The sequence below is a fragment of the Mobula hypostoma genome, chromosome 12, assembly GCF_963921235.1.
Source record: "Mobula hypostoma chromosome 12, sMobHyp1.1, whole genome shotgun sequence".
NCBI classification, from domain to species: domain Eukaryota; kingdom Metazoa; phylum Chordata; class Chondrichthyes; order Myliobatiformes; family Myliobatidae; genus Mobula; species Mobula hypostoma.
In genome coordinates, this window is record NC_086108.1 from 95,612,547 (window position 1) to 95,633,618 (window position 21,072).

At 43.6% G+C, this 21,072-nt stretch overlaps 2 protein-coding genes across 5 annotated transcripts in view; one reads left to right on the forward strand and one right to left on the reverse strand.

Annotated features, from left to right (window-relative positions):
- The window catches only part of rpap2 (RNA polymerase II associated protein 2), a 124,708-nt gene extending 116,898 nt beyond the window's left edge, over nt 1-7,810 (reverse strand). The window contains exon 1 of one of the 3 annotated variants that reach the window (XM_063064655.1): nt 7,489-7,810. In XM_063064655.1, the coding sequence (XP_062920725.1) occupies nt 7,489-7,781 (293 nt within the window). In that variant the 5' untranslated portion in view covers nt 7,782-7,810. Of the gene's footprint in view, nt 1-4,405; nt 4,429-4,763; nt 4,992-7,488 lie in introns of those variants that run through there. The other 2 variants (XM_063064657.1, XM_063064656.1) reach the window with 2 other exon arrangements.
- Nucleotides 7,613-21,072, forward strand: part of glmna (glomulin, FKBP associated protein a) — a 56,558-nt gene continuing 43,098 nt past the window's right edge. Inside the window, exons 1-2 of one of the 2 annotated variants that reach the window (XM_063064659.1) lie at nt 7,613-7,722; nt 8,053-8,249. The gene's annotated coding sequence lies outside the window, so the exon portion shown is untranslated. Of the gene's footprint in view, nt 7,723-8,052; nt 8,250-12,826; nt 12,916-21,072 lie in introns of those variants that run through there. The other variant, XM_063064658.1, reaches the window with a different exon arrangement.

Genomic DNA, 21,072 nt, shown 5'->3' on the forward strand with positions numbered 1-21,072 from the left:
TTATTTTGTCATCCACATCAGTGAACTGGATGACAATGTGGTTAACTGGATCACTAAATTTGCAGATGACACCAAGATCGGGAGTGTAGTGGACAGTGAGGAAGATTATCGGAGCTTGCAGTGGGATCTGGACCAGCTGGAAAAATGGTAGATGTAATTTAATACAGGCAAGTGTGAGGTTGTGTACTTCAGCACAACCAACCAGCTCTTACACAGTGAACAGTAGGGACCTGAAGAGTGTGGGAGAACAAAGGGATCTGGGGAAAAAGGTCAATAATCATTGAAAGTGTCAGCACTGGTAGAAAGAATCATTAAGAAAGCTTTGCCACTTTGGCCTGGAAGTATTAAGTACAGGAGATGGGGCGCTATGTTGAAGTTGTATAAGACATTGGAGAGGCCTAATTTGGAGTACTGAGTGTAGTTTTGATTACCTACCTACAGGAAAGATGTAAATAACGTTGAACGAGTGCAAAGAAAATTGAGAAGGATGTTGCTGGGACTGGAAGACCTAAGTTATAAGGGAAGATTGGAGAGGTAGGACTTTATTCCTTGGAACGTAGAAGATTGAGGGGAGATTTGATAGAGGTATACAAAATTATGAGGGGTACAGACAGGGTAAATGCAGGCAGGCTTTTTCCACTGATGTTGGGTTAGACTACAACTAGAGGTCATGGGTTAAAGGTGAAAGGTGATAAGTTTAAGGGGAACATGAGGAGAAACTTCTTCACTCTGAGGATAATGAGAGTGTGGAGTGAGCTGCCAGTGCATGTGGTGCATGGAAGCTCGATTTCAACTTTTAAGAGAAATTTGGATAGGTACATGGATGGTGGGGGTCTGGAGGTCTATGGTCTCAGAACAGACTGATGGGAGTAGGCAGTTTAAATGGTTTGGCATGGACTAGATGGGCAGAAAGGCCTGCTTTTGTGCTGTACTTTTCTATGACTCTTCCACACAATTCTTCACCAGAGATCTAAATTCTTTATTCTTCAAAGGGTTAAGTCCAATTTGTAGCTGTCACGATCAAAATAAAATTTATTATCAAAGTTACCATATACCACCTCGAGATTAATTTTCTTGCAGGTATTTGTAGGATAATAAAGAAATATAATAGAATTTATGAAAAAACTGTAAATAAACAAAGACAAACAGATAATCAATGTGAAAAAGAGGCAAATTGTGCAAATAAAAAATACTGAGAACATGAGTTGTTGAGTCCTTCAAAATGAGTCTGTAGTTTGTGGGATCAGTTCAGAGTTGTGGTGAGTGAATTAATCCACGCCAGTTCAGGAGTCCGTTGGCTGTAGGGTAATAACTGTTCCTGATAGTTGCAAGCTACAACAAGCTACATCACGTCATAGTAAGGAAACTGCTCTACAACAGACAACAAAGCTTTACAACAGGTAGTCAAAACTGCGCACCACATCACTGGCACCAGCCTACCCACTGTCAAGAACATATATACAGAAAGGACCTGGAAAAGGGACAGTAATATCATGAAAATCCCACCCACCCTGCTCATAGACGGTTTGTCCCACTTGCCTCAGGGAGGAGACTACGTAGCACCCATGCTAGAACCATCAGATGCAAAAACAGTTACCCTCCCTCAGCAGCAAGGCCAATCAACATACCTACATCTCCAACTACTTTAACATTTCCTGTCAGTTACCTTATGTGCAGATACTCTGTTCCTAGCGTCACTTTATGGACTTACACTCAATCTACATATATAAGCCATCTTATGTATTTATCTTTATTGTGTCTTTAAATTATTACTGTTGTGTTATTGTGCTGCCTTGGATTCAGAGTAACAAGTCCACTTGTGTACTGGAAATGACATTAAACAATCTTGAATATTGAACCTGGTGGTGGTGAATCAAGATCAAGGAACTTCGAAATAAGAATAGGGTAATTCTTTGATAAGATTGTATTACAGGACCCCCAATAGTCAGTGGGAATTAGATGAAGAAATATGTAGAGCGATCAGACAGCTGGAAGAATAATAGGACTGGAGTATTAGTAGAGTTCAGCTTTCCTCATATTGACTGGGATTGCCATGGTAACAAGTGCTTGGATGAGGTGGAATTTGTTAAACGTGTCCAGGGAGGTTTTGTTAAATGGTACATAAATGACCACACTAGAGAGGGGCAACCGTCAACCTCCTGTTGGGAATGAGTCTGGGCAAGTGACAGAAGTGTCAATGCAGTTTGGCACCAGTGGCCATAACTATGTTAATTTTAAATTAGTTATGAAATAAGACAGGATTGGTCAATCCTAAATAGGAAGTAAGGCAAACTTTGAAGGCATTATACAAGAATTTATAAAGGTTAATCAGAAAGGCTGTTTGCAGGTAAAGGGTGGCTAAGTGCATGGCCCAGCAGCACAGCAATTAGTGCAATTGCTTTACAGTACCAGCCATCACCAACTGGGGTTCAATTCCCGCTGCTGTCTGTAAGGAGTTTGTACATTCTCTCCGTGACCACGTGGCTTTCCTCCACATTCCAAAGATATACAGGGTTAGAGTTAGTAAGTTGTGAGCATACTATACCAGGGCTGGAAGAACGGCAAAGGATCGCTGCCCCCTCCGCAGTTCTCGCTGATTTCATTTGACGCACACAACACATTTCATTGTGTTCTGATGTTTCAATGTATATATGACAAATAAAGCCAAACTTCATCTTTTCTCTAAGAATTTTAAAAGTGAGATAAAGAGAGTTCAGGGACAGCATGCTCCTGTTAGACGGCAGAGATCAGATATGTCAGGAACAGGCAGCTAGGATCAGGTGATCAAATGAATCCTTGAGTAGAAGAGATGTAAAAGTACATTTACAATGGCAAAAAGAGAACGAGGTAGTTTTGACAGATAAGGCAAGGGAGAATCCTAAGTATATGAAATGAAGAGTAAGAAGTAATTAGGGAAGGAATAAGTTCCATCTAAGTGTTAGCCACAGGAGTTGGCAAAGGAGTTAAATGAATATTTCTCATCTGTACTTCCAGGGGAGAAGGTCACAGAAACTAAGAAATCAAGGAAATGATAGTGATATATTGGAACATATACAGATGGAGAAGGTGCTGAGGGGCTGATGACAAATTAAGGTGAATAATTCCCCAGGGCCAGATCAAGTGTATCCTACAAGATTGTGGGATATTAGAGAAGAAACTGCAGGGGCCCTGGTAGGGATTTGCAACAGCTTCAGCTGGGGTGAGGAGCTGAAAGGCTGAGGGGAATTAAATTTTTACCTTTAATTAAAAATTAATTGCAAGAGCAAGCCAGGGAACTATAAGCCGGAAAGCCATCGTCAAGGGTAAGAAAGTTCCAAAAGGGATTCTGAGGGATATGGTCTACCAGCATTTGGAAACGCAGGAACTGACAAATGATGGTCAGCAAGGCTTTGTGCATGGGATATCATACCAATTTGAGTGTTTTGAGGAGATAATGAAGAAGATTGATGAGGGCAGGGTGGTACATGTAGTCTATATGGGCTTTAGCAAGCCCTTTTAAAACTTCTCACATGCTAGACTATTCTGGCAGGTTTGATCACATAGGATCTTTGTAACCAATTGGATACAAAATTGGAAGGAGGCATAGGGTGGTAGTGGAGAGTTGTCATTCATATTGGACACTGATGACCGATAGTGTGCTGCAGGGATTAACTGGGTCCACTGTTGTCATTTATATTAATCACCTCAGAATCAGAATCGGGTTTAATATCACCAGCATATGTCGCGGAATTTGTAAAACTTTGCAGCAATGGTAACAATGAGAAGAGAGCATGTCCTGGATGGTGGAGGTTCTTAATGATGGTTGCTGCCTTTTGGAGAGAAGGGGGATGAGAGGAGACATGATAGAGGTGTACAAGATAATAAGAGGAATAGACCCAGTGTATAGCCAGCGCCTCTTCCCCAGGTCACCACTGCTCAATACAAGAGGACATGGCTTTAAGGTAAGGGGTGGGAAGTTCAAGGGGGATATTAGAGGAAGGTTTTTTACTCAGAGAGTGGTTGGTGCGTGGAATGCACTGCCTGAGTCAGTGGTGGAGGCAGATACACTGGTGAAGTTTCAGAGACTACTAGACAGGTATATGGAGGAATTTAAGGTGGGGGCTTATATGGGAGGCAGGGTTTGAGGGTCGGCACAATATTGTGGGCCGAAGGGCCTGTACTGTGCTGTACTATTCTATGTTCTATGTCTATGTATGAAGGCTAGTGCCCATGATGGATGGAAGTTTACAACTCTCTGCAGCTTAGTTTGATCCTGTGCAGTAGTGCCCCACCCCCCCGCCCCACACCAGACAGTGATGCAGCCAGTTAGAATGCTCTCCATGGTACGTCTGTAGAAACTTGCAAGTGTCTTAGGTGACATACTAAATCTCCTCAAAGTCCTAATGAAATATAGCTGATGTCTTGCCTTCTTTATAGCTGCATCAATATGTTGGGTCCAGGTTAGATCCTCAGAAATACTGACACCTAGGAACTTGAAATTGCTCACTCTCTCCACTTTTGATCCCTCTATGAGGATTGGTGTGTGTTTCCTTGTCTCACCGTTTCTGAAGTCTACAACCAATGTTTTGGTCTTACTGATGTTAAGTACGAGGTTGTTGCTGTGACACCACTTCACTAGCTGATACATCTCGCTCCTTCTCATCTCCATCTGAGATCCTGCAGTAATGGTTGTATCATCAACAAATTTACAGATGGCATTTGAGCTGTGCCTAGCCACACAGTCATGGGTGGAGAGAGAGTAGAGCAGTGGGTTAAGCACACACCCTGAGATGCATCAGTGTTGATTGTCAGTGAGGTGGAGATGTCATTTCCAGTCTGCGCAGATTGTGGTCTTCTGCTTAGGAAGTCAAGGATCCAGTTGCAGAGGGAGGTACAGAGGCCCAAATTCTGGAGCTTTTCAATCAGAACTGTAAGAATGATGGTGTTAAAACACTGAGCTGTAGTCAATAAACAGCATCCTGACATAGGTATTTGTATTGTCCAGGTGATCCAAGGCCATGTGAAGAGCCAATGAGCTTGCATCCACCGTAGACCTATTGTGGCGATAAACAAATTGCAGTGAGCCCAGGTCCTTACTGAGACTGGAGTTGATTCTAGCTATAACCAACCTCTCAAAGCGCTTCATCACCGTAGACATGAGTGCTACTGGATGATAATTGTTAAGGCAGCTCACATTGCTCTTCTTGGGCACTGGTATAATTGTTGTCCTTTCAAAGCCAGTGGGAACTTCTGACTGTAGCAGTGAGAGACTGAAAATGTCATTAAACACCCCCACCAGTTGGTTGGCACAGGTTTTCAGAGCCTTGGCAGGTACTCCATTAGGGCCTATCACCTTGTGAGGGTTCACCCTCCTGAAAGAAAGCCTGGCGTCGACCTCTGAGAGAGATCACAGGGTCACCAGGTACTGCAGGGATCCTCATAGCTGTAGCTTTAGTCTCCCTTTCAAAGCGAGCATAAGAAGGCATTGAGCTCGCCTGAGAGTGAAGCATCACTGCCATTCACGACGGTGGGTTTCGCTTTGTAAGAAGCAATGGCTTGCAAACCCTGCCAGAGTTGATGTATATCCAATTTTGCCTCCAACATCATCCAGAATTGTTCCCTAGCTCCTGAAATAGCCCTGAAGAAGTCATACCTAGTTTTCTTGTACAGACTTAGGTCACGAGACTTAATTGCCACAGATCTAGCCCTCAGCAGATTACAAACCTCCCAGTTCATCCACAGCTTTACTCATCCACAGGTTTTATTGAAGTCAGTGACAGCCATGGCGTACTCATTCAGACCCAGTTCACTGATTCAAAGCAGCTTCACAATGTTGTTAATAAATTTACTTTGAACTTTAACATGTTTAGTAAACTTGTGGATGGCATCAAAACTGGTGATCTAGTGAACAGTGAAAAAGGTTATCTAAGATTACAACAGGATGTAGGTGAACTGTGCAAGTGGGCCAGATGGAATTTAACCTGGATGAGTGTGAGGTATTGCATGTTGGTCAGTTAAACCAGAGAAGTACCTGTACAGTAAATGGTAGAGCTGTGGGGAACGTTACAGAACAGTGAGAATGAGGGATACTGGTACATAATTCCCTGAAAGTGGTGACACATGGAGGCAGGGTTGTGAAGACAGCAATTGGCACACTTGTCTTCATTGGTCAGGACAATGAGTCCAAGAGTTAAGAGGTCGTGTTGCAACTGTAAAAGATGTTGGTGAGACCACCCTTGGATTATGTGCAGTTCTGATCATGCAGTTATAGGAAAAGATTCACGAGGGTGACATTGGATCAGAAGGGTTTGAGTTATAAAATGCTGGGTCTCTTTTCCCTGGACTGCAGGAGGCTGAGGGAGGAGGTATGTCAAATCATGAGGGATATGGACAAAGTGAATTGTCACAGACTTTTTCCAAAGATAGGGAAGACTAAAACTAAAGAATAAAGTTTTGTGAGGGGGAAAGACTTAAAAGGGACCTGAAGGGAAACCTTCTCACTCAGAGAATGGTAGGGATACGGAACAACTGCCAAATAAAACTGTAGAAATGGGTACAGTTACAATACTTAGAAGGCATTCAGGCATGGATTTATAAGGTTTTGGCATTTCTGGACCAGTGCAGGCAGTTTGGACAGACATCTTGGGTGGCAAGACATGAATGTGTTGGTGCGAAGGGCCCACGGTGAATGACTCTATCAATTTTATAACCAATATGAAGCACACAAACTTGCATAAATGTATTCTTATTTTATGGATACAGCATGGAACAGGCCCTTCCGGTCCAACAAGCCGTACAGCCCAGAAACTCACCTATTGACCCCTAGACTAAACACAGGACAATTTACAATGACCAAGTAACCTACTATCTGGTTGCTTTTGGAATGTGGAAGCAAATTGGAGCACCAGCACACGTTCCAGCACTTCATGGCCAGCAACTTCTGATCAGCCATAGAACTGAAGGGACAACTTTTTCCCACAGTGGTGATGGGTTTATAGAAAAAAATAACTACCAGAGGAAGTAGTAGAGGTAGGTATAATTGCAACAATTAGGGTTAGGGTTGTTTGAGGAGGTTCATGGATAGGAAACTTTAAAAGAAACACAGACCAACACAGAGATATTCTGACTAGGTTGCATGCACACCTTAACTGGATATTTCCATGTTTTACGATTCTATGATACTCCCCCTCCATCTCCTCTTTCTCCCTTCTCTAGACCAAATCTCTCTGTTCCCTTCCTGGGCTCACTCTCATCTTTCTCTCTCTCTCCTCCCCCCCCCAAAAAAAACCCATACTGTTTCCCCCTCCTCTTCTCTCACCTCTCCTTCCCCAAACCCACTTTCAGATTTCTTCATCCTCGTCGTCTTTCCCTCCCCGTTCCCAAACCCACACTCAGTCACTCCACCTCCTCAAGCTGGACGTGGGAACCCCCTCAGTGAGTAACGAGCCACGGGGCGACGTGCCCGCGCACTGATCACGGGAGCGGGACCGAACGCAAACGCGCACTCGCCTTTTCCGTGCCTCCTCGCCGCTCCGCGTGGCGCGCCCCGGTGAGGCGGACCGCGCGGTGGTCGCGCCCTTCGACCGTCTCCGGCCCGCACTCCGCCGTCCCCCTTCCTCCATGCCGGCTTCACCGACCTTTGACCTACGGCAGCCGCCGGGCCCGAAAGTCGCGCAGCCAGTGGAGGACGGTGGAGAGGGTTCGCTCCATCCGAAGGCGGACTCTATGAGTTCTAGACAATAGGTGCAGAAGTAGACCATTCGGCCCTTGAGTTGATTGTTATTTAGCATGCTGTATGTCATCTGATTAGTGATGTTTAAATTTACAGTGATATGTAATTGATTGAAATCATTCATAACAAATTGGATTATTTCGAAAAAGAGCCTGGAGTTTGGTCGATGTTTATTCCTCACTCTTGTCCAGGAAGCCTTCATGGAAAGAGAGAGTCGGAGTTCACGTAACATATGGTGCTGCTCCTTGCACACACACGCAAAATGCTTGACCCTGGTTGTCAATTTCCACTCTTTTACATTCACCTTCTCTGTATCTGACTTTCCTTCTTTTTCTTGGCAGCCGAGTAGAGCCTCGCCGATAGGCTAGCAGAGGACACTGACGCTGGCTTACTTATTCTTAAACTGAATATCCAATTAATGAATTGGACGAGATAAGATCTCCTACAATTATCTTCTCCGAAGGATGCCACTAGTATGCCAGTCAGAGAAGGTACCATGAAACAATAAGGGATCAAATCGCCAATTCCAGGCATTAGGGTAGGTAAAAATAGGCTGACGTGTTATTTGATCATGGATTGGATATGACAATTTGAATACAATTTTGTTTATTGTTCCAGAACAGAATTCACTCACTGAAGAAAGGTATGCACGATTGTGCCAAAAGACGTTTAACAAATAATCTGTGTTCATATTAGTAATGCTTAGGTTGCAGAAAAGAGTAAAACATACGTTTGCATTGTAAAATGCTACAAAGTATCATAAAAACCTATGTCCACATTAGCAATAATCTTCTTAGAAATAAAGGGATTATATGAGGTCAAATTGCAAATAGCATTTATTATTAATTAGTATTTTTTGTCTATCTATTTAATAAATGAGGTACCTAAATTTAACATTCTAGAGAATCACATAATGTTAGGAACAAAGCTTAATTCTTATTACTTAGTAATGATCTCTAGCAGCTGTTAGGTATTTTCAAAGGTCCGAGATATTAAGTAGCTTTCTAGCTTACAGCCAGTTTACTAATATAGTACATGATCATGTATTGAAGATTGTTTAATGTAATTTCCAATACACAAGTGTAAAGGAGAACAAAATAATTATTACTTTGGCTCCGATACAGCACAAACAAAACACAGTAAGTTAATCATCATCATTATGTGCCGTGCCGTGTTGTATGACCTAAGCATTATCATGGAAAAGGATAGAATCAGAGAGGACAGGAAAATTTTTAATTGGGGAAGGGCAAATTATGAGGCTATGAGGCTAGAACTTGCGGGTGTGAATTGAGATGATGTTTTTTCAGGGAAATGTACTATGGACATGTGATCGATGTTTAGGAATCTCTTGCAGGATGTTAGGGATAAATTTGTCCCGGTGAGGATGATAATGAATGGTAGGGTGAAGGAACCATGGGTGCCAAGTGAGGTGGAAAATCTAGTCAGGTGGAAGAAGGCAGCATACATGAGGTTTAGGAAGCAAGGATCAGATGGGTCTATTGAGGAATATAGGGTAGCAAGAAAGGAGCTTAAGAAGGGGCTGAGAAGAGCAAGAAGGGGGCATGAGAAGGCCTTGGCGAGTAAGGTAAAGGAAAACCTCAAGGCATTCTTCAATTATGTGAAGAACAAAAGGATGACAGGAGTGAAGGTAGGACCGATTAGAGATAAAGGTGGGAAGATGTGCCTGGAGGCTGTGGAAGTGAGCGAGGTCCTCAATGAATACTTCTCTTTGGTATTCACCAATGAGAGGGAACTTGATGATGATGAGGACAATATGAGTGAGGTTGATGTTCTGGAGCATGTTAATATTAAGGGAGAGGACGTGTTGGAGTTGTTAAAATACATTAGGACAGATAAGTTCCCGGGCCTGTCGGAATATTCCCCAGGTTACTCCACGAGGCGAGGGAAGAGATTGTTAAGCCTCTGGCTAGGAATGGTACTGGAGGACTGGAGGGAGGTGAATGTTGTCCCCTTGTTCAAAAAAGGTAGTAGGGATAGTCCGGGTAATTATAGACCAGTAAGCCTTACGTCTGTGGTGGGAAAGCTGTTGGAAAAGATTCTTAAAGATAGAATCTCTGGGCATTTAGAGAATCATGGTCTGATCAGGGACAGTCAGCATGGCTTTGTGAAGGGCAGATCATGTCTAACAAGCCTGATAGAGTTCTTTGAGGAGGTGACCAGGCATATAGATGAGAGTAGTGCAGTGGATGTGATCTACATGGATTTTAGTAAGGCATTTGACAAGGTTCCACATGGTAGGCTTATTTAGAAAGTCAGAAGGTATGGGATCCAGGGAAGTTTGGCCAGGTGGATTCAGAATTGGCTTGCCTGCAGAAGGCAGAGGGTTTTGTGGAGGGAGTACATTCAGATTGGAGGGTTGTGACTAGTGGTGTCCCACAAGGATCGGTTCTGGGACCTCTACTTTTCGTGATTTTTATTAACGACCTGGATGTCGGGGTAGAAGGGTGGGTTGACAAGTTTGCAGACAACACAAAGGTTGGTGGTGTTGTAGATAGTGTAGAACTTATCAATCACTCCTGCGATGTAATGATGCAGCTCTATAAAACTCTGGTTAGGCCACACTTGGAGTACTGTGTCCAGTTCTGGTCACCTCACTATAGGAAGGATTTGGAAGCATTGGAAAGGGTACAGAGGAGATTTACCAGGATGCTGCCTGGTTTAGAGAGTATGCATTCTGATCAGAAATTAAGGGAGCTAGGGCTTTACTCTTTGGATAGAAGGAGGATGAGAGGAGACATGATAGAGGTGTACAAGATAATAAGAGGAATAGATAGAGTGGATAGCCAGCGCCTCTTCCCCAGGGCACCACTGCTCAATACAAGAGGACATGGCTTTAAGGTAAGGGGTGGGAAGTTCAAGGGGGATATTAGAGGAAGGTTTTTAACTCAGAGAGTGGTTGGTGCATGGAGTGCACTGCTTGAGTCAGTGGTGGAGGCAGATACGCTAGTGAAATTTAAGAGACTACTAGACAGGTATATGGAGGAATTTAAGGTGGGGGGTGGTTATATGGGAGGCAGGGTTTAAGGGTTGGTGCAACATTGTGGGCCGAAGGGCCTGTACTGTGCTGTACTGTTCTATGTTCAATCATGGTTTTTATGACCATGATTGATCTTGGCAAAATTTTCTACAGAAGTGTTTTGCCATTGCTATCTTCCGGGCAGTGTCTTTACAAGACGGGTGACCCCAGCCATTATCAATACTCTTCAGAGATTGCCTGTTGTCAGTGGTCTCATAACCTGGGCTTGTGATATGCATATGACCATCCACCACCTGCTCTCATGTCTTCTCATGACCCTGATCAGGGGCTAAGCAGGTGGTACACCTTGCCCAATGGTGACCTGCAGGCCAGTGGAGGGAAGGAGCACCTTACACTTCCTTTGATAGAGACATATAACTTAAAGAACACAATAATAAAAAGCACAATAGATATGAATAGATTATATACATATGATTTTATGTCCATAAAGTGACACTAGGCACAGTATATAAGATGACTGACAAAAGATGATAAAGTAGTGGTGGCTGGGGGTGTAGAGGGGTGGGTTAGTGGTTGGAGATGTTGAACAGCCTCACTGCTTGGGGAAAGTAGCTGTTCTATGACTGATCTATTAGGTTATCACAAATTTACCGGGAGTTTACGTATTCTGACATTTTATTTAATTAGTTCATTATCCATTGATTTAACTTCTCTGTTAGTAAGAAAACTTTTTTCTGTGGGTGGAGTCAATAAGAAAGAGATGAATGTTTTCAGAATGTAGTCTATGACATGTGCTAGAGTTTGTAGAACAACTATTTCTGTGCTTCTAATGTGCTATGGTGTATTGTTTTCAATTTTGATGTTAAGAACAAAAATACAGGACGATAAATGTTGAAGGGCTCGCATTAAACATTATGTAGGACTTCAGAAATTATTTTTTATTTGCGTTGGATATATTCTGTGAGCAGATTATCTGATTCGTATCACATTGTCATCTGTGGGAGCTTGCAGTGTTCAAACTTGTTGACTAGATTCCCACATTACAATAATGATGACTCTATAAAAGTCCTTCATTGGTTCTAAAGCATTTGGAATGACACAAGATGATGAAAGATCCTATATAAATCAATATTTTTCTGAAGTTCAAGCATCAACTGTGGGTTGGTAGCACTTCCCCTTTTGAGTCCAAGAGTATTATGTTCAAGTTCCTGTCCCACATTAGGTTGAAGGGAACCTGGAGGTGTGGGACTTAAGGGACCCTGGAGGTGTAGGACTTTAGGCTTCCAAACCTCCTGCCCAATGGTAGTTACGAAAGGATGGGACGGCCCCAATGGTGGGGGTCTTTGATGGATGTTGCCTTCTGGAGGCAGCACTTCTTGTAGATACTACTGATGATGGGAGGAATGTGCCCATGGGCAGAGTCCGCTATTCGCAGTGTCTTCTCGTGTTGCTGCACATTCAAATCTGACACCTGTGGAAAGAGAACGTAGTTAATGTTTTATCTCAGTGACTGTCCCCCGATTTTGGGGCCAGTGATCTTTCCTTAGAACTAAAACATTAACTGGCCTGTTTCCGAATACTGCTTGGCTGGTTGTTTTCTTTTACAAAAATAAACCTTATTACTTGAAAAAGGGGAAAAAAAGTTCAAAACTTGTTACATTTTAAATGTCATTTGGTTAATCTATTCAGCAGTGTTATCACCTTTATTTACTTTTAATTAAAGTTTATAGAAACACAGTTTATACCGCTTTGTAAATGCAGGACCCTCTGAGCTCTTCCAGCATTTCAGACCTTGTTGTTCAGGTACGGCAATGGAAAAGACAGTTTATGCTACTTTCCAGCATTTTATGTGAGTGTGTTGTTCAATATTTCCAGCATCTGTAAATATCTTTTGTTTACAACCTTGTAATTTACATTTGGTAAACGAGGGAAATGTACAGATGCTGGAAATCCAAGCGACGCATACAAAATGCTATCAGCCGCTGCCTGGCCGGCTGAGTTCCTCCGGCATTTTGACTTGACGCTTGGTGATATTTTGGGGCGGGGAAATAGACCGGGGTGTGTGGGGGTCCCACGTGACTGAAGGCCCCGCCCCTCCCCCAGGCCCCGCCCCCGGCATTGCGTGAGTGTGCGCGTGCGCGGGCGGCTGGGATCGCGCATGTGTGCCGGCGAGCGAGCGGGCTGGAGGCGCCGCTCCGTTGGGAAGGTAGGGGAGTCTGCGTTCCCGGTGACATTGCGGGGAGACCGGGCAGTGTGAGAGGTGGGCGAGGCCATCGGCGGTTCGCGTGTGGCTGCCCCTTCACTTGGATCGGGGCGGTGAAAGTGCAGCCATTTCTTAGTGACTGCGCACGAGTTGCTTCGGTCCCGTGTCAGCTGTGGCTTAAAATCGTATCGATTTACGCTGAAATATAAAATAAATCTCTATTGATAGCAGTACTTATGTGGCATTTGCAGATCGTGCTTCCTGACTAACTAATGGTCCCATTCTCTACGCTACTAAATGCTCAATAAGGGATAAATACTTTCTGTACAACTTGTCATATTTAGTGAAAGAAACAGCTGCAGATGTTGGAGATTAGTAATAAACCCAGAATATGCTGGAAACACCCCGCAAGTCGGGCAGCATCATTGGAAAGAGAAATAGTTTCATGGCAACACGTACAATGCTGGAGAAACTCAGTAGGCCAGGCGGCATCTATGGAAAAGAGTAAACAGTCGACGATTCGGGCCGAGACCCTTCATCAGGATTTGGATTTGCAGTATCTCCAGATATTCCCGTGTTTGGGAGTTAAAGTTTCATGAACAGATCTTTTCTCTGAAAGGGATTTCATGAAAGATGATTTAAATTTTGTATGCTCTTCTCTCTATGCACTGATGACTGCATGGCTAGATTCTGCATTACTTCTGTCTACAAGGTTGCAGATGATACCACTGTAGAGGGTCATATCTCAACTTTGAGTTGGAGTATAGGATGGTGATGTAATCATGACAACCTCAATGTCAACAAAAGAGTTGGTTATTAACTTCAGGAGGGAGAGCAGTGCACATGTTGCTGTTTACATCAATGGTCCTGTGGTTGAGAGAGCCAGAACTTCAAATTCTTAGTTATGAGCACATTGGCACCACAGCCAAGAAAGCTTGCCAGTGTCTCTACCTCCTCAGGAGGCTAAAGAAATTTGTCATGACCTCTTTGGCCCTCACCAATTTTTAATGATGCACAGAAATCATCCTGTTCTGATGTGTGCATAGCATTATGTACACAGCTTAGTATATCACAGAAACCAGTTACCTCCATGGACTCTGTCTGCACTTCTCATTGCCTAGGTAAAGCAGTTAGCCTAATTAAGGTCCCCATTCACTCTGGACATTCTTCCTTCTAGCCCATTTGCGCCCTCCCTCAATGACAGTAAAATACAAAAATGTGAAAGTGTGTAGCTGCAGACTCAGGGACAATTTCTATTGCTACTCCGTTGTGGAGTCTCTTCGAGGTATGTCTACCCTGAAGAAGTTTAAATCTTCTCTTTGACGGGAGCTCAGTGAGACCCTATCTCACTGCTCCCCCTTTGTGATCTCCGCCTCTCTCTTGACTCTTAGACCACTTCCTGACCTAGACCCGCTACCACAGCCACATCTCCTTCCTGGGAACGTGTCTCCGCCACCATCTTGTACCGCAGGGATTCCGGCTCCGGTTCCAGGCCTCCCAGTTGGGGCCCAGTGAGGATCCCAAGTATCTCTATTTTATTGGCCGCTGCTCCCGCCGGATTCTCCACGCCACACTCAGTGCCATGCGGAGATTCCTATGGGCCCTGTCCCTTTCTCTGCCACCACTCGGGGCCTCGCTCTCTACCGTCTGCCATGGACCTCTCCAACACTTCATTCTCCGCCGGATTCACGGCTCCAACTGTCATTTCTTCTCCTTTCTCGCGTCCGAGAAGGACCACAAGCTTGCCCGCCTGGAGCCCACGACGACGACCGGCTCCAGCCCTAATCCCGACCCCTTGGACCTCGACTTCTCAGACCTTCGGCAGTCCGAAGACCTATCCACCTCTGACTCTGACCCCGACTGGAACCACGGCCTCCCGGACATGGGCACCAGCCCCTGGCGGGCCATAGACTCACTCGCTTCCGACTCGGACCTCAGTTCTGGGGCCCTGCAGGCCGCAGGCTCTGCCACCCCCAGCTCCAGATCCAGCTCGGACCGAGGTCCTGACCCTCTCCAGACCGGGACCGCTGTTACTGCCGCTGGGTCCTACCGCCCATCTTATTCCTCCACTACTCTCTTTCCTCTCCACTACTCCCAGCCTTCCCTCTACTCCTCATCCCCCCTCCATTCCTCGGATCCCTCATCCTCCCCTAACTCCGCTCTCCCTGAACATCCCAACCCCCCTCTCCCTCCTGAGACCTCCCACTCTTTACCCTCCTCTGACCCCAGCCCCAACCCTTGCTGTGTCTTCACCATCCCTTCTGACCTTGCCCTCTCTGAAGTTAATAACTCATCAGGGGTGATTGATAAATTCATGGCCTAAAGTAGAAGAAGATGAGTTATTAACTTCAAACTTTCTGCATTATCACTGAAAGAGTTGCCCTGCACGTGCATGTAATGAGAGGTGTATAAACTCATCTCTTTCTACCTTAGGCCATGAGCTTATCAATCACCCCTGCTGTGGACCACTTTCTGAGGTTCTGAGATCCATATGCTCCACGACCACTGGACTAAGTGTGTAAATGTAGGAGGAGACTATGTTGAAAAATAAATGTGCTAGGTTTTCTAAAATTGACTCCTTCTACTTTATGCCACGAACTTATCAGTCACCCCTCGTATAAGGTTGCAACTCATTATCTTACATTTCACGGCATAGACACGAACTTGTTCAACCTCTTTCTATAACTCAGGCCCCCCAATCCTGGCAACATTCTCGTAAATCTTTTATGCACTCGTCTCAGATTAACTGTGTTTTCTATAATAGGGTGACCAAAGCTCAGCATGGCACCATTTAGTATGCTGTCAGCAATAACGCTTATGACTTGGCAGATTGTTGACAGGGATTGAAATCAGTGTAGCTGTCTTTTATATTTCAGGGCAAAAAATTGTCTTTTAACCGATAATTGAAACCAGGAGACAGGCAGCAGGCAAATCTTGGAGCAAGATGCTTTCTGTTCAAAAATGGATTTTTTTTAATGTTGGAAGAGGCAGAGTTCATCATTGTGGATCCCCACCACCCACGGCATGGCCTCATGTCACTCTTACCATCAGGAAGGAGATACAGAAGCCTGAAGGCACACACTCAGTGATTCAGGAACAGCTTCTTTTCCTCTGCCATCCAATCCTGAATGAACATTGAAAGCACGAACACTGCCTCACTACCTTTTTTATTTCTGTTTTTGCACTACTTAACTTTAACTATTTGATATACATGTATACTCTAATTAAGGTTTTTTCTATATTATGTATTGCATTGTAAAGTTGCAATATACAATTGCTGCAAAGTTAGCAATTGTCATGACATATGCCTATGATATTAAACCTGATTCTGATTCATTTGTCAGAATAAATGGTAAATATCTTTCAGACGAGACTGTCATGTTCAATAGATATTGATACACACCCAGCAGTTCCAATTTTTTTTTTTGTGTGAATCTAACATTTTCAGAACTAATTGCTCATTTATATATGTGTTTGGTGCTGTGTATTTAAATTTTTAAGTATTATTTTAGTAATCTTGTGTGTTGATTAAGCATTCTTGTTCGTTTAAATAATTCATTAAGTTGTATGTATAACTATGTGAATTGAATGCATCACCATGCTACCATGTGATACGCGTGCGCCTCACTTAAAGTAAGCTCGAAGTTAGGACTGCATATTGGATTGAATGTCTTCTTTTGAATTAGTTTAATGTTTTGAAGTTACAAAACATAACATTGGCGACAAGGCATCTTTAAAACGAATCCGAGGTGGCTACTGACCCATTCAAGCGCTGTGAGACATTCGAGATCAAAGAAAAGCACAGTGAAAAATGGGCGAGTTTAAATAAAAGGCATAAAGAGTAATTACCGGATTATAAATGGCTGACTACATTGGAAACATTGACGAGTTTCATTACACAACGGGTAATTGGCTCATGTATACTGACCTATTGAACAGTATTTTGAAGCAAATGAAATAGACAATGAGAAGAAAGTGCCAATTTTGCTGAGTGGATTGGGTTTAAAGACATAAAGTTTGCTTTGAAGTTTGACTGCTCCAACTAAAGTAGTAGATATGAGCTTTGTTGATATTGTTAACGTGATGCAGGAACACTTAGAACTGAAGCCAATTGTTGATTGCGGAATGCTTTAAGTTTCATAAGCGGAATCAGAAGGAAGGGGAATCCATTTCAGCTTTGTGGTTGAATTGAAGAGATTGAATATTGTCAGTTCGCTAATGGACTTAATGATGCACTGAGAGATCATTTAGTTTGTGGAATCTTACAAGAAAACACCTTTCAAAAATGGTTCCTAACTGAAGCACAACTTAGATCTGAAAGAGCAGTTGAAATCGCAGTTTCAATGGAAACAGCAGACAGAGATGCAATTGAGTTGCAGTCAGGAATGAAAGTGGGCATGAACAAAATTGCAATGTCTGAACAGAAACCAGCCAGGTTGAATACATTGTGTTACCGATGTGGCAGGGTAACACCAGACCAATGCAGATTTAAAGGCAAAACTTGCAGAAAAAATGCAACAAAGTAGGACACATACAAAGAGCATGTCAGGCAGATAAAATTAAATGGACTGCACAGAGAAGAGAAAAAGCTAAAAATTCAAATTGCAATTTCAAAAAGCACTGTTGATGAAAAGTCTGATAATGATGAGAGTGACACAGGACTTTAACCTTGAGATTTTTAATGTAAAAATGTTAACAATAGACAAGGAATATGGCTTACAGCAGAAGTGAATGGTAAATTAATTAAAATGGAATGAGACAATGGTTCAGCTGTTTCAGTCATTCTACAAAAGAGTTTGAGAGGCTTTTCAAAGATATGAAACTGAAGCCTGCAGATTCCAATGAAGAACTGATACTGGAGAAAAGATAACTCATGTGGGAATGACATTTGTAACTGCAGTTCCACAACCAACATCCACATGGAGGGCCAACATTGTTGGGGGCATGATTGGCTGAGACAACTACAACTTGATTTGGAGGTCCATCCAATATTTGCATGCCACATTCCCTACAGTGAAGCCATATGAAAGCAAATTAAGGAAGATACTGGATGATGCCTGAGCAGTGCTCAAGGATGGCATTGGAAAACTCAAACATATCAAGGGTAAAATAGTGTTAAGTGAAAATGCTGCACCCAAGTTTTACAAAGCCCGTTCAACTCCTTAACCATCTGAGACAAAATAGCCAGTGATCTAGATTGCATGGAGGCCGAAGGAATTCTTTACAAGGTTGAGTGGGCCCATGGGCGCTGCCAGTGGTCCCAGCAGCCAAGAAGAATGGGTTTGTCCTAACCTGTGGTGATTTTAAAGTTACCGTCAATCCAGTACTGAAAACAGATCAATACCCTATGCCCAGGCTAGGGGATATCTTTGCAAATTTTTCTGGAGGAAAGCACTTTGGCAAAGTGGACTTAGCTAAGGCCTACTTGCAGATGGAGATGGAAGAAGAGTCCAGAGTGTTCCTCACCATAAACAATATGCTTATTTCTGTAGTAGCATCTGCACCTGTACTCTGATAGAAATGAACCAGGTGCTGCAAGGCTGTCCAGGCACGGTGCTACTTGCATGACATCATTGTTACCGGTAAGGATGACGAGGAACATCTCCAAAATCTCAAGACAGTGTTGAAAAGATTAGAAGATATGGGTTGACAGCACGACATGACAAGTGTGAATTCTTTAACCTAAGTATCGCTTACTGTGGTCACATGATTGACGCACATGGATTACACAAGTGTGCTGAGAAAATTCAAGCAGTGGTGGATGCCACAGGCCCAATCATAGTTGTGTTTTTTTTAGGATTTGTCAACTACTATAACAGGTTCCAGCCAAACCTGGCTACTGTGGTCCACACCTTGTACTGCAGATCGGGAAGAATTGGCAATGGACAAAGCAGTGTGAGATGGCTTTCAGAAGGGTTAAGGAAATGGTGACATTAGACACTGTTCTCACAGGTTATGATCCACATCATCCAGTGAAGCTTGCCTGTGATGCCTCGCCTAATAGTACAGGTGCAGTCACGTCACATGTTATGAGTGTTGGACATGAGCACCCCATAACTGAGGTGTCACGTTCCCTTATTGTTGCAGAGAAAAATTATGCAAAGATTGACAGGGAGGCCTTGAGTCAGGTTTGATGTGTAAATCATTTCAACCAGTACTTGTAAGGGAGTGAGTTTATCGTCAGTGCTGATCAACTAGTGGTGTCTTTTCTCAATCCAAAGAAGGGTGTACCACTAACAGCAGCAGCACAAATGCGGAGATGGGTTCTGATTCTTAGAGGACACAATTACAAGATTGGATTCAAGGGGACTACTAATTATGGAAATGCCAATGGATTGTCCCATATACCCTTGGAAAAGGAAGTACTGGAAAAAGTTTACTAAAAAAGACACTCCCCTTGACGTATTTTACCTAAGGCAAATCAAAAGTCTCCCTATAACGGCAGAGATTATCCAAAAGCAATCCAGAAAAGACCCCACTCTGTCTCAGGTATACATGGCCACCAAACATGGCTGGAATGTGCAGCAGGAACTCCAGTTTCCCTAGTTTTACCAGCGCCATGATGAACTTGTCCTTGCTGCAGGTTGCCTTATGTGGGGATTGAGAATTGTTGTGCCATCCAAGCTGAAAACTAAAGTGTTGGAGGAGCTACAAGCTGATACCTCGGCGTTGTTAAAATGAAAGTGTTGGCTCAAAGCTTTGTCTGGTGGCCTGGGATCAGCTTGTCATGCACTGTTTGGGGTGCCAACACATCCAGAAGATGCCAAGAGTAACTCTCCATCCCTGGGAATGGCCTGCATTGCCCTGGCAGAGTGTTCACGTGGATTTTGCTGGACCATTCATGGGCACAAATTTCTTGGTAGCAGCTACCAAATGGCTAGAAGTGTTCCCAATAGCCTCCACTGCAGCCTTGCACACTCTTGATGTACTTAGAAGCCTCTTGCCAAGGACTGGTGTTCCAGAACACTTAGTTCGTGACAATGGACCACAGTTTGAGAGGAAACTGTTTTAATCATTCCTGAAAAATGAATGGAATAAGACATATCAGCATCGTACCACCCAGCTACAAATGGCTTGGTGGAAAGGTTTGTTCAGAGTTAAAGAATGCATTGTGAGCAATGTCAGCAGAATGCACTACACTTGCACAGATTCAGAAGCTTGCCAGTTTCCTCGCATATCAAAATGCAAGACACTCCACAACCAACTATGCTGTTCCTGGGCCGTCCCTTCTGTTCATGTGTGCATCTCCTCAAACAAGGAGTTTTGTTGTTTCACTCCTGGACAAGCAGTACTGGCAAGGGACTACATTGGTGATCAAAAGAGGGTACTCAGAAAGATTAAGGACAGAACTGGGTCACTCTCCTACACATTAGAGATTGCATCTGATATCATCTAGAGATAACACATTGATCAGTTGAGGAGAGCAGAGTCAATTTAGAAAATTCAAGCCAATTGATGCTCCTTGTCAGGAATGACATTATCCCACAAGAGTAAGAATTCGTCCATAGTGCTTTATGTACTATGCTGTGGATGTCTTTATATAGTAGTTGTATTATATAGTATACTGTGTATATATGAATTGCATATGTCACCACGCAACCACAGGATGCATGCATGCCTCGCTTACAGTAAGCTCGAAGTTAGACCTGTATGTTGGACTCCCATGTTTTCGTTTGAATTAGTTTAATGTTTTGAAGTTACAAAATGTAACACTTGGAGTTTCTAAGAATTGCTTGATGGGTCATTTCCCACATGGACTGAGTCACAAGGTGTAAAAGTTGATTTTAAACAGCTTGTTTTGTTTCGCTTCAACTGCCATAGTGATGTAGCTAGCTAGCTAGTGCCTGTTATGCCGTAGAGTTCAGGGCAGCAATGAAGGCCCTCTATCTCTGTCTGTCCTCGGCCGCCTTCACTATTTTGCCCCAGGTGTGGTTCAGGGTCCTCATTTCTGCCTGTACAGTATAACGCCAAGTTGTCTTTGGTCTCCCACGTTTCCTCCGTCCTTCAGGGGTCCAGTGAAGTGCTGCCTTGACGATGGAGTTGCCCAATCCATCTCCAATGTTTCCTCATGTTGACTGTGGCCATGTCCTCTTGGTGACACCTTAGGAGTAGGGTGTGATTGGAGATCTTTTTTGGTCAGAAAATGCAGATGATCTTCCG